We start from the raw sequence: 20,663 nt of genomic DNA on the forward strand, positions 1-20,663 counted from the left end.
ATTTCTTTAAAAATATATGTATGAACTAAACAAGGAAAAATGTTAGTATCTATTTGAGTGGTGTGTGCCTGGGTGTATTTCACTTTCCTATTTGATTGAAATATCTAATAACATTAAGAAGAATGTAACAGAAGCCAGTATCAATCAGTGGTTAAGGGTATGAGCTCTGGAATCAAAGTCTGGATTTGAATGAAGATCTGCACTTCTGCATGATCTTAGATAAGTTAGTGCACTTCTCTAAGCCTTAGTTTCCTTATTTGTAAAATGTGAACAATAATAGTGCCCGTCTCATAGGCTTAAATTAGATAAGCAATTCAGAGTTTGTACAGTGCCTGGCATATGGTAAGTGTTAAAAAAATTACTAAATACCATATGTCAGTTAAAAATCCATAATCATCATCATCATCATTAACCAGAGAAACTTAGGCATATTTTCTATTTTATTAGCTATTTTAGCTCTGTTTAATGGGGGAAAGAGATGGAATTCAACACAGAGCACCTAGGAGCCAGGCATGAGGCTAAACAGCTTCTCTACTTCTCTCATTTTATCCTCATAATACACCCAGAAGCAAGGTGATGATAATACATTTTTGCAGGTGAGAAAACTGAGGCTTACTTCCCTAAGATTACTAAGCTAGTGGGTAAGTGGAGCAGAGGATAACTTTCTGATTCAAAAGCCCATGCTTTTTCTACTTCTTTTCTTTCTCTTTCTTCTTTCTTTCTTTTCTTCCTTCCTCCCTTCCTTCCTCTCTTCCTTCCTTCCTTCCTTCTTTTCTTTTCTCTTTGTGGAGGAGAGGGGAGAGTTTAAAATTACTGAAAAACACAAAATAAAAATATTCACATTCCTACCACCAAGAATTAATCCTTGCTGATATCTGGAGAAATGTGCTTTGAATCTTCAAGACTGTATCTATTCTATTCCATTCCCCTCTCCACTTCTCAATTGTATTCGTTTTTTTTGTGGGGTGGGGGGTGGGGGGTTACATTTTACAGTTTTCAAACAATGACATTCTTTTTGGTAGTGGTAACTACCATGACTTTTAATACTAATTTTGACAAATCAGTTCACTTGGACTCAATGTTTGCCAGTATTTCCTCTTATCACAGCTTTTCAATTCCTATGTTTTAACATTTTGATTCATCTCTCAATTGGCTGGATTTTATTTTTTGAGTAGGTTTCTGCAAGACGGTGATATAAGCACACCCATATTTTTTCTACTATGTCATTTTGACTAATTTTTGACTAACACTATGGTTTTCACTTTTTTATATCTGCAGAGGAACTGTTTTTCAACTGGAATCATAAGCAGAACTCCCCGCATGCAAAAAAGATAAGACCAGGCCTGATCTCAGAGCCCTTAGCCATCTAAGGCCCTCACGGACTCTTAGGATCCTATAAATTCCAGTTTGAAAACTCTATATGGGTATGAGTGCATGCATGATAAATCCTAATAATTTTCATACCAATTCCTCAGATATCTAGAATCAGTCTAACAGACTTCCAAATGTATTTTCAAAGTAGTCATGAACTGGCAATCACTTGCTAAATTAATATGTCCAGCTCTTTCCAGAAAAGTACTGTGGCTGCTTATTACAAGGATGCATTAAAATAAGACTGATAAAACAAAATTTTAAATGGGAAACCAGAACTAAAGAGCTTCGGAGCAAGGAGGTTAATCCCTGAAACAAAGGTGACTTGAGTCAGCAAGTGCAGTCTTTTTGAAGGTCAGGCTATAAGCCAGGCAAAAGTAAAGAAAGGCTCTGATTACATGCAACCTATGTGGTCAGTTTCCTGCCCTGAAGCACTTTCTCCAGGGAAACTGCATGAAAAGAAGAAAAAAACACTCATCTGAATTTCAAAATGTAGGACACAGAAAACATTCTGAGGCTTTTCACTGCCTTGGTAGGCATGGGGTGGAGAAAAGAGAGCAGTCTTAGGAGAGTGGAGAGAACAGCAACTGGCTCACTGTGCGAGCCTAGGCAAGTCATTTCTCTTCCCTGAGCCTTGCTCCTTCACCTGCAAATCTGAGGTCTCTGACTGTTTCTCGGGATTATCATCCAGTAGCACAAAAGTGTCACTGAGGAGTTGTTTTGCTTGCTGTTTTTATTTTCAATCTTTGCCCTTGGTAGACACCTAGAGTTTGCTTAACTGCCACTGAGTAGAACTACATTTGTAAAGGGTAGGATTGCACTGTGGGAGGAGGGCAGGGTGTTTGGAATCAGATCCCTACCCCTCCCCCAGTCCCACTCACTCTGTGTGTAAAATAGGGCCAGACTGGGCACTATAGAGGCCTGGACACTGAAAAGTGCATGATGTCCAAAATAACAACACTGGGCTTCCCTGGTGGCGCAGTGGTTGAGAATCTGCCTGACAATGCAGGCGACATGGGTTTGAGCCCTGGTCGGGGAAGAGCCCACATGTCGCCGAGCAACTAAGTCCGTGCGCCACAACCACTGAGCCTGCACTCTAGAGCCCATGTGCTACAACTACTGAGCCCACGTGCCACAACGACTGAAGCCCACTCACCTAGAGCCCATGAGCCACAACTACTGAGCCCACAGGCCACAGCTACTGAGTCTGAGCTCTAGAGCTCACAAGCCACAACTACTGAGCCCGTGTGCCACAGCTACTGAGCCTGCACTCTAGAGCCCACGTGCCACAACTACTGAGCCCATGAGCCACAACTACTGAAGCCCACCCACCTAGAGCTCATGAGCCACAACTACTGAGCCTGAGCTCTAGAGCCCACGTGCCACAACTACTGAGCCCATGCGCCACAACTACTGAAGCCCACGTGCCTAGAGCCCATGAGCCACAACTACTGGAGCCCGCATTTCACAACTACTGAGCCTGCACTCTAGAGCCCACGAGCCACAACTACTGAGCCCGTCTGTCACACCTACTGAGCCTGTACTCTAGACCCCGCATGCCACGACTACTGAGCCCACATGCCACAAGTACTGAAGCCCGTGCGCCTAGAGCCCGTGCTCCACAACAAGAGAAGCCACCGCAACGAGAAGCCTGCGCACTGCAATGAAGAGTAGCCCCTGCTCGCCACAACTAGAGAAAGCCCACGCACAGCAATGAGGACCCAATGCAGCCAAAAATAAATAATTTTAAAAAAGAAACCCTTAAATAAATAAATAAATAAATAGCAACAGTACTAAAGCATAAAATAAACGTAAGGAAGGTGAACAAAGTTCTCATTTCCCCCATGATGATTCCTTTAAAGCTGCTTTGAGGGCTTCCCTGGTGGCGCAGTGGTTGAGAGTCTGCCTGCCGATGCAGGGGACATGGGTTCATGCCCCGGTCTGGGAAGATCCCACATGCCGCGGAGCGGCTGGGCCCATGAGCCATGGCTGCTGAGCCTGTGCGTCCGGAGCCTGTGCTCCGCGATCGGAGAGGCCACAACAGTGAGAGGCCCGCGTACCGCAAAAAAAAAAAAAAGCTGCTTTGAAATATCAAATATCAAATTCTTTCTCCCTCCAAAAAGCATTTTCTGTTTGTTTGCTTTTTGGTTTGCATTTGTGTGTGTGTGTGTGTGTGTGTGTGTGTGTGGACACGCACTCCTTCACGAATCTGCAGAGGTGCTCTGTTAATTGCATATAGCTAATCTAGGGCTGAAGATACCACCTGTCCTGCAGGTTGCTGTGAGGAGTAACTAACATGTTATGGGAATTTAGCACAGTACTCACTATGTGGTTAAGAACCCAAAGATGGCTAGCTCTGTAGGCAAACTCCTTTCCTCCGGCCCTCTATTTCTCCTTGAGGGGGCCTCCTTAACAGTAGCACACCTGCCTCCTGCCTACCCCTCACCCCCATCCCAGCACAGGAGAGCCTAACCTGAGGGATTAGCTGGGAAACAGGGACAGAGCCCCCTCTGCCCTCCTTTCTCTTTGCTCTGCCTGACCACAGGAAGGACACACTCTACGCCCTCCACACCGCAGGATTATAGTCAGGTCCAGGCAGGAGGAGATCCATGGTGGCCCAGCTGGGCAGTGAGGGCTGGGAAAGCCTGCCTGAATGTAGTCAGCCCATGAGCAAGCTCATTCGACACTTACACCCAAGCCGTGCTCCCAATGTCAATTTTATCAGTGACATAGGTGATACATTGATTTCTAATGGCCTGACTCATAAGTGCAAGGCTATTAACCTTTGTGCAAACTTTAAAAACCACCACCATCGCCACGATGGTGGACACAGCCCAACAGACACCTGGCTTCACAAGAGATGACACCTCTGTGGGAAGAAAGAGATGCCATTTTGCCCAAGACAGGGCACCCAGCTTGCTGAAGGGAGTGAGTTTTGCTTCCAGGCCCAGATGCAGTGTCCAAACCACACAGCTATGTGCAGCAGAACTGGAATCAGGATTATAATTTACTGGACCCTTCAAAACCCTAATAATGCTGATATTCCTTTATAATGGTGTTGAAACTAATAAAGAAGTGTATCTAGGGCTTCCCTGGAGGCGCAGTGCTTGAGAGTCCGCCTGCCGATGCCCCAGTCCGGGAGGATCCCACATGCCGCAGAGCGGCGGGGCCCGTGAGCCATGGCCGCTGAGCCTGCACATCCGGAGCCTGTGCTCCGCAACGGGAGAGGCCACAGCAGTGAGAGGCCCGCATACCGCAAAAAAAAAAAAAAAAAAAAAGAAGTGTATCTAGAAGGTGTCATAGGGCCCAACAGCTCCATGGCTGGGCAAATAGAGAGCACAATGAACATCAAACCACCCAGTTTGGCTTTTGTTTCTAAGTATGAATTCCTACAATAACAAAGCATTATTTTCAGTAAATCTGAAATACTAATATTAGCAAAATGTATTTAAATAGACCACACAGAGGTGCAAATTCCAAGAGAGGGCTGAGGTGCTGGGTATGTCCTGGGGGTGTCCCAACACCATCAGCAAGCTCCTGGCATCCAAGGGTCGCCTGGGCCAGGGACTCACCTCCACAGGTCTCCTGTATTCGCACCACATCGCCAATCTGCAGGGAGAGCTGGGGGACTCCGCTCCCTTGGAAGTTGTATATGGCTGTGAAATGAAATGGAACAGAGAGGCAGCCTGGTGAGACCTCTGGATACCAAGAATCTCTGCTCCTTCCTGCCCTTCCTTTCTTGACTTTATCTGATGACCATGCAGCCCATATGGCTAAACAAAACCAATGTAAAACCAATGTAAAAACCACAGCCTGCCACAGGAGTCAATGCAGGCCCAGCCTGGCTCCCAAAGGCCCCCATTCATTAGTCAAACATGACCTCTCCCTAGCACAGGTAATGCACTCCAGTCTGAGTGACAAGGATGGCGTTTATGTCATTCCCATGGTTGACCTCCCACTGTACACCTGGCGTGTGCTCAGCACATCCTCTCATTTCATTCCCAAAGCAACCCTGCGAGGTGTAAACTGTGATCCCATTTTGCAGATAAGGAAATGGAGGTGCTTAGAGGTTAAACAATTTGGCCAAAATCATCAGGCTAGGAAGTGACAGGAAAACCAGTATCTAACTTCCATATTCTCAACTGCTATTGTGAGCCACTTGCTGCTCCCCAATTACTCCATCCTGGTGACAGCAGCCTAAAATGCCAGTCTTTCTACCACTCATTTACACTGTCTACCTTCCCATTTACACTGTCAGCTTCTGGGGAGTAGCAGTTGGCTATGAAAACACCCAGAGTCCCCTGTGTGGTATGGGAGCCTCTGCTAATCCCTTGGAATGTGAGATTACACCATATCATTGCAGTGCTCAGCCCCTACTCAGCATCACTTGCTAAGTGAGGACCAGGCCATCACCGTTAACCTAGGGATGAAGTTTGTTTAAGGAATATCCAGCTTGGAAGATCTTCAAGAACAGAATAGGACACAATGATGTTTGATATGACATGTGAATCAAAACACAAGTGTTTCAATTTAAGGAAAGACCCTCAGGAGGATGGATGGTATGATCCTACAAGGTTGTCCTCATTCAGGAGGATGGATGGTATGATCCTACAAGGTTGTCCTCATTTATGCATGCAGCAGATATTCAGTAAGTGCCTACAATATGCCAGGCACATGCTAGGCACTGATCTTGCTCTTTTGGTGAATACACAAATAAATATAAGGTTACAAAATATGATACATGTGATGTAAGAAACAAATAGGGCCTGATAGAGGAGGCACCAATTTTTGTTGGGGTAGTTAAGAAAGGACCCCCTGAGCTGATGATACATGGAGGATTCAAACAAGTCAGCTATGGGAACAGAAAGGGGGGAAGGGCATTTCAGGAAGTGGGAATAGCATACGCAAAGGCCCCAAGTAAGGAAGACACTTGGCACATTCAGAGAGCAAAAAGGAAACTGCTGTGCATGGAGTATAAGGGAGGAGGTGGGTGACACAGAGGATGCTGGAGAGGCAAGAACCAGGTCATGCAGGGCTTCACGATGACTTTGGGCTTTACTCCAAGAGAACAGGAAGCTGGATAGATTTTACTTAGTGATTTGGTAATAGCTTTATTTAGATACAATTTGCCCACTTAAAGTATATACTTCAATGGTTTACTCAGAGAGCTGTGAAACCACCACCATGATTAATTTTAGAACATTCTCATCACCTCAAAAAAGTCCCCTGAGCCACAGTCGGCCACTAATCTACTTTCTGTCTCTATAGATTTGCCTATTCTGGACATTTCGTACAAATAGAATCATATAATATGTGGTCTTTTGCAACTGGCTTCTTTTACTCAGCACAAGGTTTTTAAGATTCATTCATGTTGTAGCAACTATCATTACTTCATTCATTTTTATGGCTGAATAATATTCCATTGTATAAATACACCAGTGGATAGAAGGCTGAAGGCTGAAGTCTGTTAAGCGGGGGAGTGATGTAACCCCATCACGCCGACTGCTGTTGGGGGAGTGGATGGAGGGAGGCAGAGTGGATGTGGCGGAGCCCACGAGGAGACCCTTGCTTTGTCTCTCTAATCCCAGAGGTCTTTGAACCAAGGAGAGACTTGCTGCTGATGAACCATGTGACCAAGCAGTGCGGGAGGTAGATTAACTAAATAAGAGGTATCCTGAGTCCTCTTGGTAGTCTTACCACTGATTCAGTTCATTCCCTCTCCCTTTGCTCCTCAGTTTCCTCATGTGTCAACAAACAAAATGCATTTAAAAACTACTTTTTCGAGTGAAATCAGCAAAAATGGTGAAATAGGGAGTTCCAAGCGCCTGTCCCTCCAAAGCAGCAATTAAAAATCCAGCAAAAATGGTCAGAATCAACCTTACCAGAGCTCTGAAAAACAGTCAAAAGTTTACAGCAACCAAGCAAATGCTTACTCAAGAAAAGGCAACTGAAACCTGGTAAAGTTTTGTAGCATTTTAACTTATCCTTATCTCATTCTCTACTCCCCATCTTAGTGGCAGTCTTGAAGATGGTGTTCCGTGTTCCTGTGGGTTCCTGGGGCTGGAGGGAGCAGAGCAGACCTTGTCCCAAGAAACTGTACAGTAGTTGCTTGTTTTGATCTGTCTGTGGGCTCCCTGAAGGACTAAAGCCATGAGCTTGCCTTTATTTCCGTGACTTGGGACTCTCTTAAGGGAGAGAAACAGCTATGCAAAGGGCATTGATCAAAAACATTTAAAGTCAAAAGAACTACCTGCTTCCATACAGGGCAAAGAATATAAGTTTGGTCAAACAATAATACCACTAATAAACCTGGGAGGAAAGGCTTAGGAGTGAAATGCTTTGGAGAATAAAGAGCTTTGAAGAATACCACCTATTGCAGGGGATCTAGAAGGCCATGATGAGTTGGACACATGCTGAAAAAGGATGGGAGAAAGCCCAAAGTTCTCAGCTCTGGTTGACCTCCAAGCTCCACACAGGGAGGAAATGCAGGCTCTGGCAGAGCTGTAAATGGCCTGGCTAAGTGCTGAACGTAAGCCCCAACACACATGCGCGCAGCTGCAAAGACTAGGTTTTTTTTCTCTCGATTCCAGGCATTTAGAGACTTCAGTGACCACATGCAACAAACAATACAGTCTTAACAAAAATACTTCAGAAAAGTCACTAAACAAACAAACTACTACAATCTATATCAAGCAGTGACAATAGCCCTGGCAAGGAGGGAGACTCTGACGTCTGAGTTAGCACATCAAAATATTCAAGATATCCAGTTTTCAGCACAAAATTATGAGGCATGTAAGAAACAAGAAAGTATGGCCCATTCACAGGAAAAAGAGAATTTAATAGAAGCTGTCCCTAAAGAATGACAGACAGTGGACTTGGGAGACAAAGACTTTAAATCAATTATCTTAAGTATGCTCAAATATCCAAAGGAAACTATGGACAAAGAACTAAAGGAAACCAGGGGTATAATGTCTCAGAAAATGGAGAATATAGTCAAAGAGAGAGAAATTATAAAAAGGAATCAGATAAAAATTCTGGAGCTGAAAAGTACAATAACAAATGTAAAAATTTTATTAGAGAGGTTCAACATCAGATATGAGCAGTCAGAAGGAACCAATGACCTTAAAAATAGGTCTGTTGAGGGGCTTCCCTGGTGGTGCAGTGGTTGAGAGTCCGCCTGCTGATGCAGGGGACGCAGGTTCGTGCCCCAGTCCGGGAGGATCCCACATGCCGCGGAACGGCTGGGCCCATGAGTCATGGCCGCTGAGCCTGTGCGTCCGGAGCCTGTGCTCCGCAGCGGGAGAGGCCGCGGCAGTGAGAGGCCTGTGTACCGCAAAAAAAAAAAACAAACAAAAAACAAAACAAAAAAAACGTCTATTGAGATTAGCCAGACTGAGGAGCAGAAAGAAAAAGAATGAAGAAAAATTAACAGATCCTAAGGGACCTGTGGAACAATATCAAGCACACCAACATCCACATAATGGGAGTTCTATAATGAGAGGAAAGAAAGAGAAAGTAGCAGAAAGAAAATTTGAAAAAATAATGGTCAAAAACTTACATTTGATGGAAGACAAGAATCTATACATCCAAGAAGCTCAATGAAATCCAAGCAGGATAAACTTAAAGAGATCCATACCAAGACAAAATAGTCAAATTGTCAACAACAAGAAACAGAGTCTTAAAAGTAGCAAGAGAGAAGCAATTCATCATGTACAATGAATCTTCAATAAAATTAACACATGATTTCTTTTTAGAAGCCAGTGAAACTAGAAGACAGTGGATGACATATTTAAAGTGCTGAAGGAAAAAAAAAATGTCAACCAAGAATTCTATATCACACAAAATTATCTTCAAAAATGAAGGAGAAATGAAGAGATAAACAAAAACAGGGATTCCATCACTGATAGACAATTGGAAAGACAAATACAGAAAGCAATAATTACAAATCCATGATAACAGGCATAGGGTGTATAAAGATGTAATGTGTGACAGCAACAATACAAAAGGGAAGAAACAAACTTATATAGAAGCAGAGATTTTTGTATACTATTGAAGCTAAGTTGGTTTTAACTTAAACTATATTGTTATAAACGTAAGATACTGGTGGTAAAACCCAGGTTAACCACTAAGAAAATAACTAAAAAATATAGAAGAGGGAAAAAACAGTAAACCAGACAAAATCAGTTAAACATAGAAGAAGGTAGTAATGAAAAACTGAGGAACAAAAAAAGATGTAAGATACATAGAAAACAAATGGCAAAATGGAAGAAGTCCTTCCTTATGAGTATATACTTTAAATGTAAATGGATTAAACCCTTTTGTCAAAAGGCAGAGATTTACAGAAAAGATTTTTTTAAATCCGCCATAAAATAAATACATACATACATACATACATACATACATACATACATAAATCCACCACGATCCAACTATATGTTGTCTACAAGAGATTCACTTTAGGTCCAAAGATACAAATAAGTTCAAAATAAAAGAATGAGGGAAAGAAGTTACACACACATAGTAACAAAAAGAGAGCTTGGTGGGTATACCAACATTAGACAAAATAGACTTTAAGTCAAAAATTGTTACAAGAGACAAAGAAGGACATAATATATTGGCAAAAGAGTCAGTACACCAAGAAGATATAGCAATTACAAACATATATGTACTTAATAATATAACACCAAAATATATGAGGCAAACATTGACACAATTAAAGGGAGAAATAGATAGTTCTACAATAATAATTGGAGACCTCAATACTCTACTATCAATAATGGATAGAACAAGTAGGCATGAAATCAGTAGGGAAACAGAAGACCTGAACAACACTATAGATAACTAGTCCTGGGACTTCCCTGGTGGCGCAGTGGTTAAGAACCGCCTGCCAACGTAGGGGACACGGGTTCGATCCCTGGTCCGGGAAGATCCCACATGCCACGGAACAACAAAGCCCATGTGCCACAACTACAGAGCCTGCGCTCTAGAGCCTGCAAGCCACAACTACTGAGCCCACCTGCCACAACTACTGAAGCCCACGTGCCTAGAGCCTGTGCTCCACAACAAGAGAAGCCACCACAATGAGAAGCCTGCACAACACAACTAAGAGTAGGCCCAGCCCGCTGCAACTAGAGAAAGCCTGCACGCAGCAACAAAGACCCAAAATGCAGCCAAAAATAATAAAATTTTAAAAAATAATAACTAGTCCTAACAGACGTATACAGAATATTCCATCCTACAATAGCAGAATACATTCTTCTCAAGTGCACATGAAATAGTCTCCAGATAGATGACATGTTAGGCCACAAAACAAGTCTCAATAAATTAAGAAAAGACTGAAATTATACAAAGCATCTTTTCCAATCACAAAGGAATGAAGCTAGAAATGAAAAACAGAAAAAAAAACTGGAAAATTCACAAATACGTGTAAATGGAACAACATACCCTTAAACAACCAGTGGGTCAAATGAGAACTCACAAGCGAGATAAAAAAATATTTTAAGACAAATACAAATTAAAATACAACCTATCAGAACTTACAGATTCAGTGAAAGCAGTGATCACATCAGTGAAGAGGCCTTGGAAAGAAATGAGGTCAAAACCCTTCTCAAATATAAACAAGCAGCGTTTATAATGTTCCTCCACTATATCACAGAGAAGCACATTCTCAACTGCCCTTTCATGTTGTCATTACAACTACTGCATGAGGTAGTACTATCCCCACTCTACAGAGGAGGAAACTGAGGTTCAGATGGTTTGAGTAGCTTATCCAAGACCCACCCACAGAGTGGTAAATCACAGAGCCAGACTTCAACCCTGTCCTGTGCCTTGTTCATTCCCTGCATCCACTGCCTCTCCACAGCATCTGATGGCAGGTGTTCAGGTGTTCACCAGACCCTGCTTCAGGCTTCTGTTTGCCACACTCTCTGAGCTGCATTCTCTGCGGGAAAAGGATGAAACCTGTAGGCTTTTTAGTCCAAAGACCTATACAAATCAGCCCCTTCACCAAGGGACCAACTAGCCTTTTTGAGTATTCACAGGGGTGGAAAGTCTCAATCCTGAGAGATAATAAAGCTTGGGAGTTATGAGCCAGTGTCCCTGGAATAAGACAAATGTGGCTCCTGAGCCCAGTTCTGCCCTTTGCCAGCTCTGGTCTCAAGCCCAGGGTTGCAGAGTATGATTGTGCAGGCTTTGTCCAGCACAAGGCCACCAAGCCAAAGACAGCAGGAGAGGCTGGCACCCAACCTCTGATCTGCTTGCCAAGGCCTGGGCCCTACCGAGGCACTGTGCCCACCAGGGGAGGGGGTGTATCTTTGTAATTCACACAGAGGAACTGTAGGGGCCAGCGGCAGCCTGCCTGAGCAGCAACTTCACCTCCCCAAGCCTCATTTTCCTCAACTATAGAAAGGAGGAGATGATGGTCCCTACCTTGAAGAGTTCCTTGGAAGCTTGGCTGAGATCAATACACAGAAAAAGTCTTTACTCTGTGTCTGGCCGGAGTAAGTGGTCAATAAAAAGTAGTCACTTTTCTCTTTATTGGCACTATAATACCTCCTAGAGCAATCCATTCAGAGGAACTCCTTCAGAGCTCTTCTTTGTGTCACCTTTAAATCTGCTTCCTTGCAGTTTGCATTCAATGGCACTGTCAGTCAACAATGAATAAAATTAAACCTTTGCCCAAAAACAAACCTTGAGAGGACCCTCAGGGGACTCAGAGTTCTCTCCTCCTGCATAAAGCTTCCCCATTTCTTCATTCCCTCCACACTTGGCCTCAATTCAAATCCTGTCCCCACAAAGGCTGCTAGCATTTGGACCCACTCCAGCTTGCAGATGCCCTAATTCTGCAGACTCTCCACTCCCTGATCCCTCCAGCTCCAGAGGTCTGGCTGAGGACATGCCTGCCAAGGAGCTGGGCAGGGCCACAGAGGCAACTGAAGGTTTCTAACAGAAGAAAACCATCCATGACATGTGTTTGCCTCTGGAGCACCAGCAAATTAGTTTCATCCATCAGGTATTTAAAGGGCAGGGCAAGACTCTATTTTGTTCCCAGACTATATCCTTCCCATCTTCCCTGAGGAATCTCTTCCTCACCCTCTGCCCAGCTCTGTCAGGTGAGAAGGTACCAACCCATTGGCTTAAGAAGATATCTCGGACAGATCTTGAAACTTCATATTCAACATGGAGGTCTGTGTTCATTCCAAAGACTCACATCATACGAAAATGAAAGTAACTGACACTGCCCTTTAATTTATAAATGTATTTCTGCCTTTGCATGAAGACCTCTGTTCTCAAGGCTCCATTTGGGGAAAAGCAGACATTACTGACAAAGGAAGTGGCTTTGCATACCGGTACCCAATTCTGTTAAGTTTTCTAAATGACTAACAGGAAACTTTGAACCAGAATGCCACTCTTTGCTAAAGTTTGATTGCTTATCTATGAATCTCTCCTGAGTTGTTTCTGACCAGTGTCAGAACAGTTCATCTTCTTCCCCATTCCCTGCAGGCCTAACTACCCTTGAGTTCTGAGTGAGTGATGGAAAGGCCGGAAAACATAAGGAAGGTATAGGAATAAGTAATAAGTAAAAATCACTGAAATCACAGCCTGCCCCACACTGGCCATGCCCATCATGGAAGATAAACAAGTGGTGAAAGGATTCCCACAGATACCCATTCCAGTTTCCCCTTTCATACGAGGTCTCCGTGCCTTGGAGAACACTGGCACATCCCAGTGAAGGATTTGACCTCTCCTTGTATCAAAATACTATACTCAGGAGCCAAGGCAGCAGCTAGTCGCTGATAAGCCTAACCAGACCAAAATACTTATGACCAAAGACCAAGGGGGTGCTTCAAGTACCAGGGCCGTCTGAGGTCACTGAACCCAGTGAGGACTCTAATGTTGGAAATCCTAGAGTGTCAAGCCAGTGGGAGCTTTTGAGACAGGTGGGACTTCCAACAACCCTGGAAATCCAATCTACTGATTAGCCACCAACTTTACTTAAACGTATTGAAATGCCCTGCTCATCAGGAGCCCAAATCAAGAGAAATAAGGGAAAAGTGAACATACCATTGCTACAGCATGCAGCTCACAGAAACAAACAGGGTTGGGGTCTCTGTGCTTCGGGCAATGTTAGGAGATAAGTACAGTATTTCACTTGGATTTATACATGAGGAAACTGAGGCAGACAGAGAATAAACAACTTATTCTAATATCTCTAACTAATAAGGCAGTTATCCAGAAGTCTGGATTCTAACCACTTCATATACTGCTTGACGCCCCACAAATGGTAAACACACATACTGTGTACCAAGCACATGTTATTTTTCAACAGATATTCATTTGAGCACCTACTGTGTGCCAGATACTGAGTATATGGCAATAGTGATAAATAAGACAGACAAAATTCCTCACACTTTACTTATACCAGCTCGTTTAATCTTCACAGTAACACTCCAAGGTATTCCCCTCCACGTAACATATGAGAAACTTAAAGAGAGATTAAGGAACTTGCCCGTGGCCACACAGCTAGAAAGTGGTAGAAAGTGGAGTCAAACCCAGATTGGAGTCTAAAGTCCTTATTTCCCTGACTAATCCATTGCTGATGTCACGATTTACTGTGTGTGTATGAGTATATATGTATATGTGTATGTGTGTGTGTGTGTGTGTGTGTGTGTGTGTGTGTGTGTGTATGTACTAGACTTGTTCATTTCCCATCTCCTTCAGCCTCAGCGAGGGTGGAGACTGAGTCTGCCTGTCGGCCACTGAATTCCCAGTGTTGAGAACAGCATCTGGCTCACAGTTGAAGTTCAATCAATATTTACTGAACTTTAAGAAATACTTGTTAAACTGAAGGAACACGAACATGAAGGGCAGGTATGTCTCTTCTAAGTTTTTTCTTGCATTTCTTGAGATTACTTGCTGAGATGCTGAGCCAGCTGGGCTGCCAATTTTGATTGCAGCCATCAAGTGCCCTGTGACTCTTCAGGATGGATTCGTACCTCATCAGGGCCCCTGCCACTTGCTGATGTGTTTCAAAACAAAAGCTTCAGCAAACACCAAGTGTTAATAGAGTTTGTACAAGTAGCTACATAAGAGGAACACAAACAATATTGGAGAAAAAGAATGTAATTGCCTGAAGCTCACTTCTCTAGTCCCTGAACTGGGCTTTGGATGGTCTCCACTCCAGGGAGAAACAGAACTAGCCGGCAGGTCCACTTTGGATTCAAGTGAAACATATTCGTTGAAACATACAAGCAGTTTGCCTGGAGTCTCTGGACAAGGTGTTGACAGCTGCAGCACCAAGGCAACATCCTGACATTGCATCAGGGAGGGTGAATGCGATGACCCAGCAGAAGCTTCTGGCAGCGAGGTCAGAGCTCAAACCCGGTGCAAGTCAGCAGTGGATGAGGCAGGAGAATCACAGCCAGAGGGAACCAAGGGGGAGGAGGTGTTCCTCCCCTGACCAGGAGAGGACAAGAATTACAACCTCTACGGAACACTTTCTATGTATCAGACACTTCTCCAATGATTTTACCTACAGTCACCTATTTAATCCCAGCACCTGTTTAATCTTGTGGTGGGTAAAATTATGGTCAATTCTGTTTTACAGATGAGCAAACTGAGGTAGTGTGAGATGAAGTGAACAGCCCAGGGTGACACAGCTAGGAAGGTGGCGAGCCAGGATTTTGCCCCAGGCAGGCTGGCTCCAGAACATACACCCTCAACCATTACACCACACTGCCTCTCACTAGTGGATGTGTATTTAGCACCTGCTCCCTGCCAGGTGCTTTAGGACCCCTACTGGATCCTCCTAAAAATCTTACAGGTTGCCATAGGTGAGCCAAGGTGACATTCCCAGCCAACAAGAAGGAAGTTGAGATTCTCATGAGTTCTCTAAAACAGTGATTCTCAACTGGGAACAATTTCGCCCCCAAGGGAACATCTGTCAATGTCTGGACACATTTTTGGTTGTCACAATCCTGGGGGTGGGGGAGGCAGGGATGGGGAGGGGAGGAGCTCCTAGCGTCTAGCTGGGGAAGTCAGGGACACTGCTAAATGTCCTACAGAGCACAGGATAGCCCCATAACAAGAACCATCTGGCCCCACGTGTCAACAGTGTCAAGGTTGATGAGTCCTGCTAAAACATCATGCTGGGATTCACCCTCTCCTTCCCAGTGCTGCCAGTATAGGCACACGCACACAAACACTCACGCACACACTGTCTCACACTCTTCTACGTTCACACACTCACATGCTAGAATTGGAAGACAGGCTTTATGATGAAACCAAGGGCTGATTTCTCAGCCCCCAACCTCCAATGCAGGCAGCATATGGAAGGTTAGAAAGAAAGGTAGAGTGAGAGAGGATGGCTCCTGCTCCCCTGGAGCTTTGGGGAAATCTAGTTCAAGAGACAAAATGAACACACAAGAAACAAGAGGCTGCCTTTTTTTTAAAAAGAAAGGGCTAAGCTGTGGGGCACGGCAGCTGTGGGCTCTCAGAGAAGAGAGATCAAGAGAGGCCCCATCAAAGAATTGAGACTAGAGAGAGAGGAAGGGGCAGAGGGAGGGCAAGGAGAAGAACTGGGGTAAGAGCGCTGGGGAGGTTGGTGGGGAAGGAAATACCACAAGGGCAAGAAGGGAGGGGAAATCAGCTTGACGGGTGCACAGTCGCAGTGAGTCCTAAGGTGAGAACCATGGGGCTTGGTGCGGTGGCCAACTACAGGGGTCCAGGTGTTTGGAGCAGAATTCAAGAACACCCCAATTATTGTTGTGCTCTCTCTTAGGACTTAGCCTGCTGACAGGGAAGGGGGTAAGGGTGAGGAGATGAAGGCAAGATGGGGCAACTCACCTGAATCTTACGAGGCTACCAGAAAGTGTAAAACCTCCAACCTCTCTCCCCTCTCCATCCCCCACCTTCTGCCCACTCATTCACCCACCCATCCATCCGATCAACAACTCCTAAGTGAGCATCTGCTCTGTGCTAGGCACTCTGTGTGGGAGAAGAAGAAACACAGTATTGCGGTCATGGTGTTTACATTCTATGGAGGAGCCAGAGAATTCTACACAAGGCTACAATGAAATACGATGGGGGTGACAGCAGGGGCCATAGCGACCTGAAGTAAGGGGTGCAACCATCCCCAACCTGAGAAATGGGGACATTAGTACTAATAACAGTGTTCTTTCCTGCCTCAAACAAAAAGAAGGAGAGGTTACTACTGGCTCATAAGCTTTCTGAGAGCAGAGACTGTGTTTTTCAGCTCTGGGCCCCAGTACTCAGCTCAGGACCATAACTTAGCATGGGTTCACTGAACTTAATTGATCTGAATAGACTATAAAAATAGTTTTCTTAATCTTGGCCACTCCCAGATCTAAGGATTCACACCCTGGGCAGAACACCTTGGCTGTACCTATTATATCTAGTTACTGAGTACATTTTAGCAGGGTCCTTAACTGGCTTCCATGAATGGGCCATAATGAAACTGTAATGCAAAACTGCACATGTGCATGTTTTTGTAGGAATAGTGTTTGGATTCCCAAGGGTCCTGCGTTACAATAACGATGATCTTTTCTGCTAGTACCTTCTGTGGTACTAGCAGAAACCTACCATGTTTCTGCTAGTACCACAGAGCCAGATGGAATCAAATTCGACCCCCAACAGAGCTCTGCCATCAGACAATAAGCCATCCAGTGGGGGAGACAACCTGCAGTCACATAACTAAAAGACAAGGTGAAAAATGAAGATTTTGATAAAGCAGAAGACATTTCTTCCAGGGATGAGATGTAAGAAAAGCACTGGAAAAAGGCTGCATTTCAGCAAGAGCTTAAATCTCTCTGCTCTTCAGTTTCCTCATCTCTGAAATGAAGATAAAAGTACCCATCTCTCAGGGTGGCCGTGAGGGTTAAACGTGGTACCACAAGTGCTTTATAAATGGACTGGACTGAAAAAAGTTGAGGCAATGTTATTATTTATGACAATGTTGATGACAACTTAGATCAGGGGACTAACTAAGGAAGTCCCATAGGTAGTTCCATTCTCCCAGCTGCTCAGACCAAAACCATGGTGTCACCCTTAACTACTTCCTTTTATACCCACGTCCAATCCATGAGGAAAATCCTGTTTGCCACCTACAGCACACACAGCTAAGCACATCTCACCTCCTCCACTGCTTCATCCTTGGGGGGGTCCCCCACCATTTCTTGCCTGGTTATTGTAGTGACTGCCATACTGGCCTCCCTGCTTCCACCTTTAATTCCCCTCTATCTACTAACCATAAAACTTCTAGAATAATTCTTTTAAAATAAGACAGAACAGTGGTTGCCAAGGGGGAGGGGGCAGGGGAGGGATGGATTGGGAGTTTGGGGTTAGTAGATGCAAACCATTATGTATAGAACAGATAAACAACAAGGTCCTACTGTATAGCACAGGGAACTTCATTCAATACCCAGGGATAAACCATAATGGAAAAGAATATACATATATGTGTGTGTGTGTATAATTGAGTCACTTTGCTGTACAGCAGAAATTAACACAACATTGTAAATCAACTATACTTCAGTTAAAAACCAAATTAAAAAAAAAATAAGACAGAACATTCTGCAATTCTTCTCAAACCCTACAGTGCCCCACCCGCTTCCATTCAGAGTAAAAGCCAAAGTCCTTATAACATGTACCAGGCACTACTCAATACAACCTCTCTTCAGAGAACTCATTTCCTACAGTTCTGCCCCTGGGTTACTCCACTCCATTCACAGTGGCCTCCCACACATCAGAGAGGCTCCCTCCTCAGGACATTTGCATTGGCTGTTTATTCTTCCTGGAACACTTTTTCCTGAGACAACGACCTTGTCGCCACCGCCAGTGAGGCAAGCAGCAAAATCCCCCTTCCCGGGCAAATCCTCAGGGTCCAGCTGGCACAAGGTGTGCCCCTTTGCGGCAGCAGTCGTGGGCTCTTGGGACCTGACATTGCTAGCACTTAATCCACCCCAACAAATGCCTGCTCAGCACTGTCTCTGGTCAGACCCTGTGCTGGATGCTGAGGCATCGCTGCAAGTCACATGGCCCACCTAGGTCCCCTTCACCATCCTGGTTTAGGATTTGACCCAAGGGATCATGTGTTGTCAGGGGAACACTGAGTGCCCTGGGGCAATGTCTGGAGAGGGGTCTGGAAAAGTGCCCACATTGTCAGTCACATCCCCCTCCTGCACTGCTTTAAATCAGTGCAGAAGCTGACAGTGTCCTAGTGGGGTCAGAAAGACAAGGGATGGATGGCTTTTTCCAAGGAGAACTAAAAACCGAGTAAGACTTAAGATGTTGACAAACTCAGCCTGACTGTTGTTCACCTCACGCGAATTAAAGAAAGTGGAATGAAAGGAGAGAGTGCCTATTAAAGGGAACATCTGCAGTGCCTGCACACAGATTCCTCTGGAGTCGGGTGGCAATAAGCACTAGCATTCACCATTTGCAGAACATATGCTGCAAAACTCAGACTGTGGCACCCGTGTGCAATTGAATATTAAAGGCCTGTAAGCTTAAAAACAAAAAAAAAGAAGTCCAAAGGTCCAGAAGTTAGCAGAATATTATGGTGACTACACTGTCTGTCTCAAAATATAGCAGCAATATAAGGATGCTGAACTCAAGAGGAAGCAGAGCTTAGCAAACACAGTCTGTCAAGGCTCATTTAAGCTCAAACATTATGGTTGGGGGCAAGATGGCCACTAACTAATGTAGTTCTCATAAACCTAGGGATTAGGACCATCTACTTAAATGAACTCAAACAGTCAGCCCAGCAGGCACTCCTGAACAACCCCAAGTTGCATCCGAAAGCAGGCAGCCCAGGCACCTAAGAACTGGTGGTAGGAAGGAATGAGATTTCCAATCCGTGTGTTTTTGTTGCACCAGACTAATTTCTGGGGACCAGTCCGAAGATACAATTGGCCTCCATAGCCAAGATACACGTACTAAGATCCCTCTAAGCATTTCCTTTGCAATTTTTTCCCCATTGCTCCTCAGAGGCCTTCTGAGACCATCCTATTTAAGATTCCTTCCCTCCAATACTCTCATTCATGAGTGAAACTCTTTTATTACAGGAGCACATATCACGATTTGTAGTGATATGCCTATTGATTTTTCCACAAGTTTCTTTTTGTCTTCCCCACTAGACTATAAGCTCCAAAAGGGTAGGAACGATATTGGCCAAATTCTAGTAATCTTACCGTCTAGCGCAGTGCCCGGCACATAGGAAATGCCCAATAAATATTTAAGAAATAAATGAAGAGTGAATGAGTGAACAAGTTGGTGAGTAAACGATGGTCTCTATCTCTCCTCCTTAGCTATTAACTCCGGCAACAAGAGCAGTCTAAGTGGTCCCTCTGTAGTAGAGTTCTGCCCTGGGTGTGTTTGGGATGCACGTTTGACTCATGCCTCCTACTCCAAGAATCTGTCCCCATCCACGACACCTGCGATCCTCATGACCCCACCCCATAACCAGAGCGTATTGGAAAAGGCAGCACCCTGCTCAGAGTGGGGCCCATTCTTAGCATGGTGATGACCTCTGACCTGGGGGGCCTTTATTGAAAAGGTGAGTCAGTCCACTCAGATCTTCTCAAGACTTTGAACAAATAAACACAGAGAGAGGATTCAGAGGGTGCTGGCACTGCAAAGTCATGCCAGGTTGAGGCAGGTGTCATGCTGGTGGTGTCAGAACACTGTGGTGTTCTCAGAATATGAAAGTTATGAAGAGGAGAAGAGGAAGGAGAACAGCGCTCATAAGTTTAGAGCAGCTGGGAAGCCATGAGAAGACAGGCAGAGTTTTCCGGTCTCCTCAGACCAGGCCTTTCCAGAGGACTGCTGCCCATGTTTCCTGGATTTCTGTTTGATGTCCCTTGATGCTTAAAACACACCACTTCCCTCCTCACATACAGCCACACACCACATACCTTTTAACTGAACTACTTTAAGTGGATATTGTTCCTTGTAATAAGAGTCTGTGCTGCAAGGGACTCAATCACCCATTGTGCACTCCCAATCTGTCCATCTCAGTATGGACCAGATCTGTCCAGGAAACAGCATCACCTGCATCCCTGGACCAGGGAGAGGTCTCGCACTCATCCATAGTCCCCAATCAAGATGTGAAACAGACCCCTTCTCAACTTTTGCAGAGCCTGTTATGATTTGAATTGTGCCCCACCCCACAAAACAAAAGATATGCTATATGCCTAACTCCCAGCACCTCAGAATGCAGCCTTATTTGGAGATAGTCTTTTCAGAGGTAATAAAGTTCAAATGAGGTCATTAGG

The 20,663-nt window shown here is 44.6% G+C and overlaps 1 protein-coding gene across 1 annotated transcript in view; it reads right to left on the bottom strand.

Annotated features, from left to right (window-relative positions):
- DOCK2 (dedicator of cytokinesis 2) overlaps positions 1 to 20,663 on the bottom strand; it is a 405,630-nt gene that overhangs the window by 379,757 nt on the left and 5,210 nt on the right. Inside the window, exon 2 of the mRNA XM_067732884.1 lies at positions 4,944 to 5,027. Coding sequence (XP_067588985.1) covers positions 4,944 to 5,027 — 84 coding nt within the window. The remainder of the gene's footprint in view (positions 1 to 4,943; positions 5,028 to 20,663) is intronic.

The sequence above is a fragment of the Pseudorca crassidens genome, chromosome 3 (genome assembly GCF_039906515.1).
Source record: "Pseudorca crassidens isolate mPseCra1 chromosome 3, mPseCra1.hap1, whole genome shotgun sequence".
Classification (NCBI taxonomy): Eukaryota; Metazoa; Chordata; class Mammalia; order Artiodactyla; family Delphinidae; genus Pseudorca; species Pseudorca crassidens.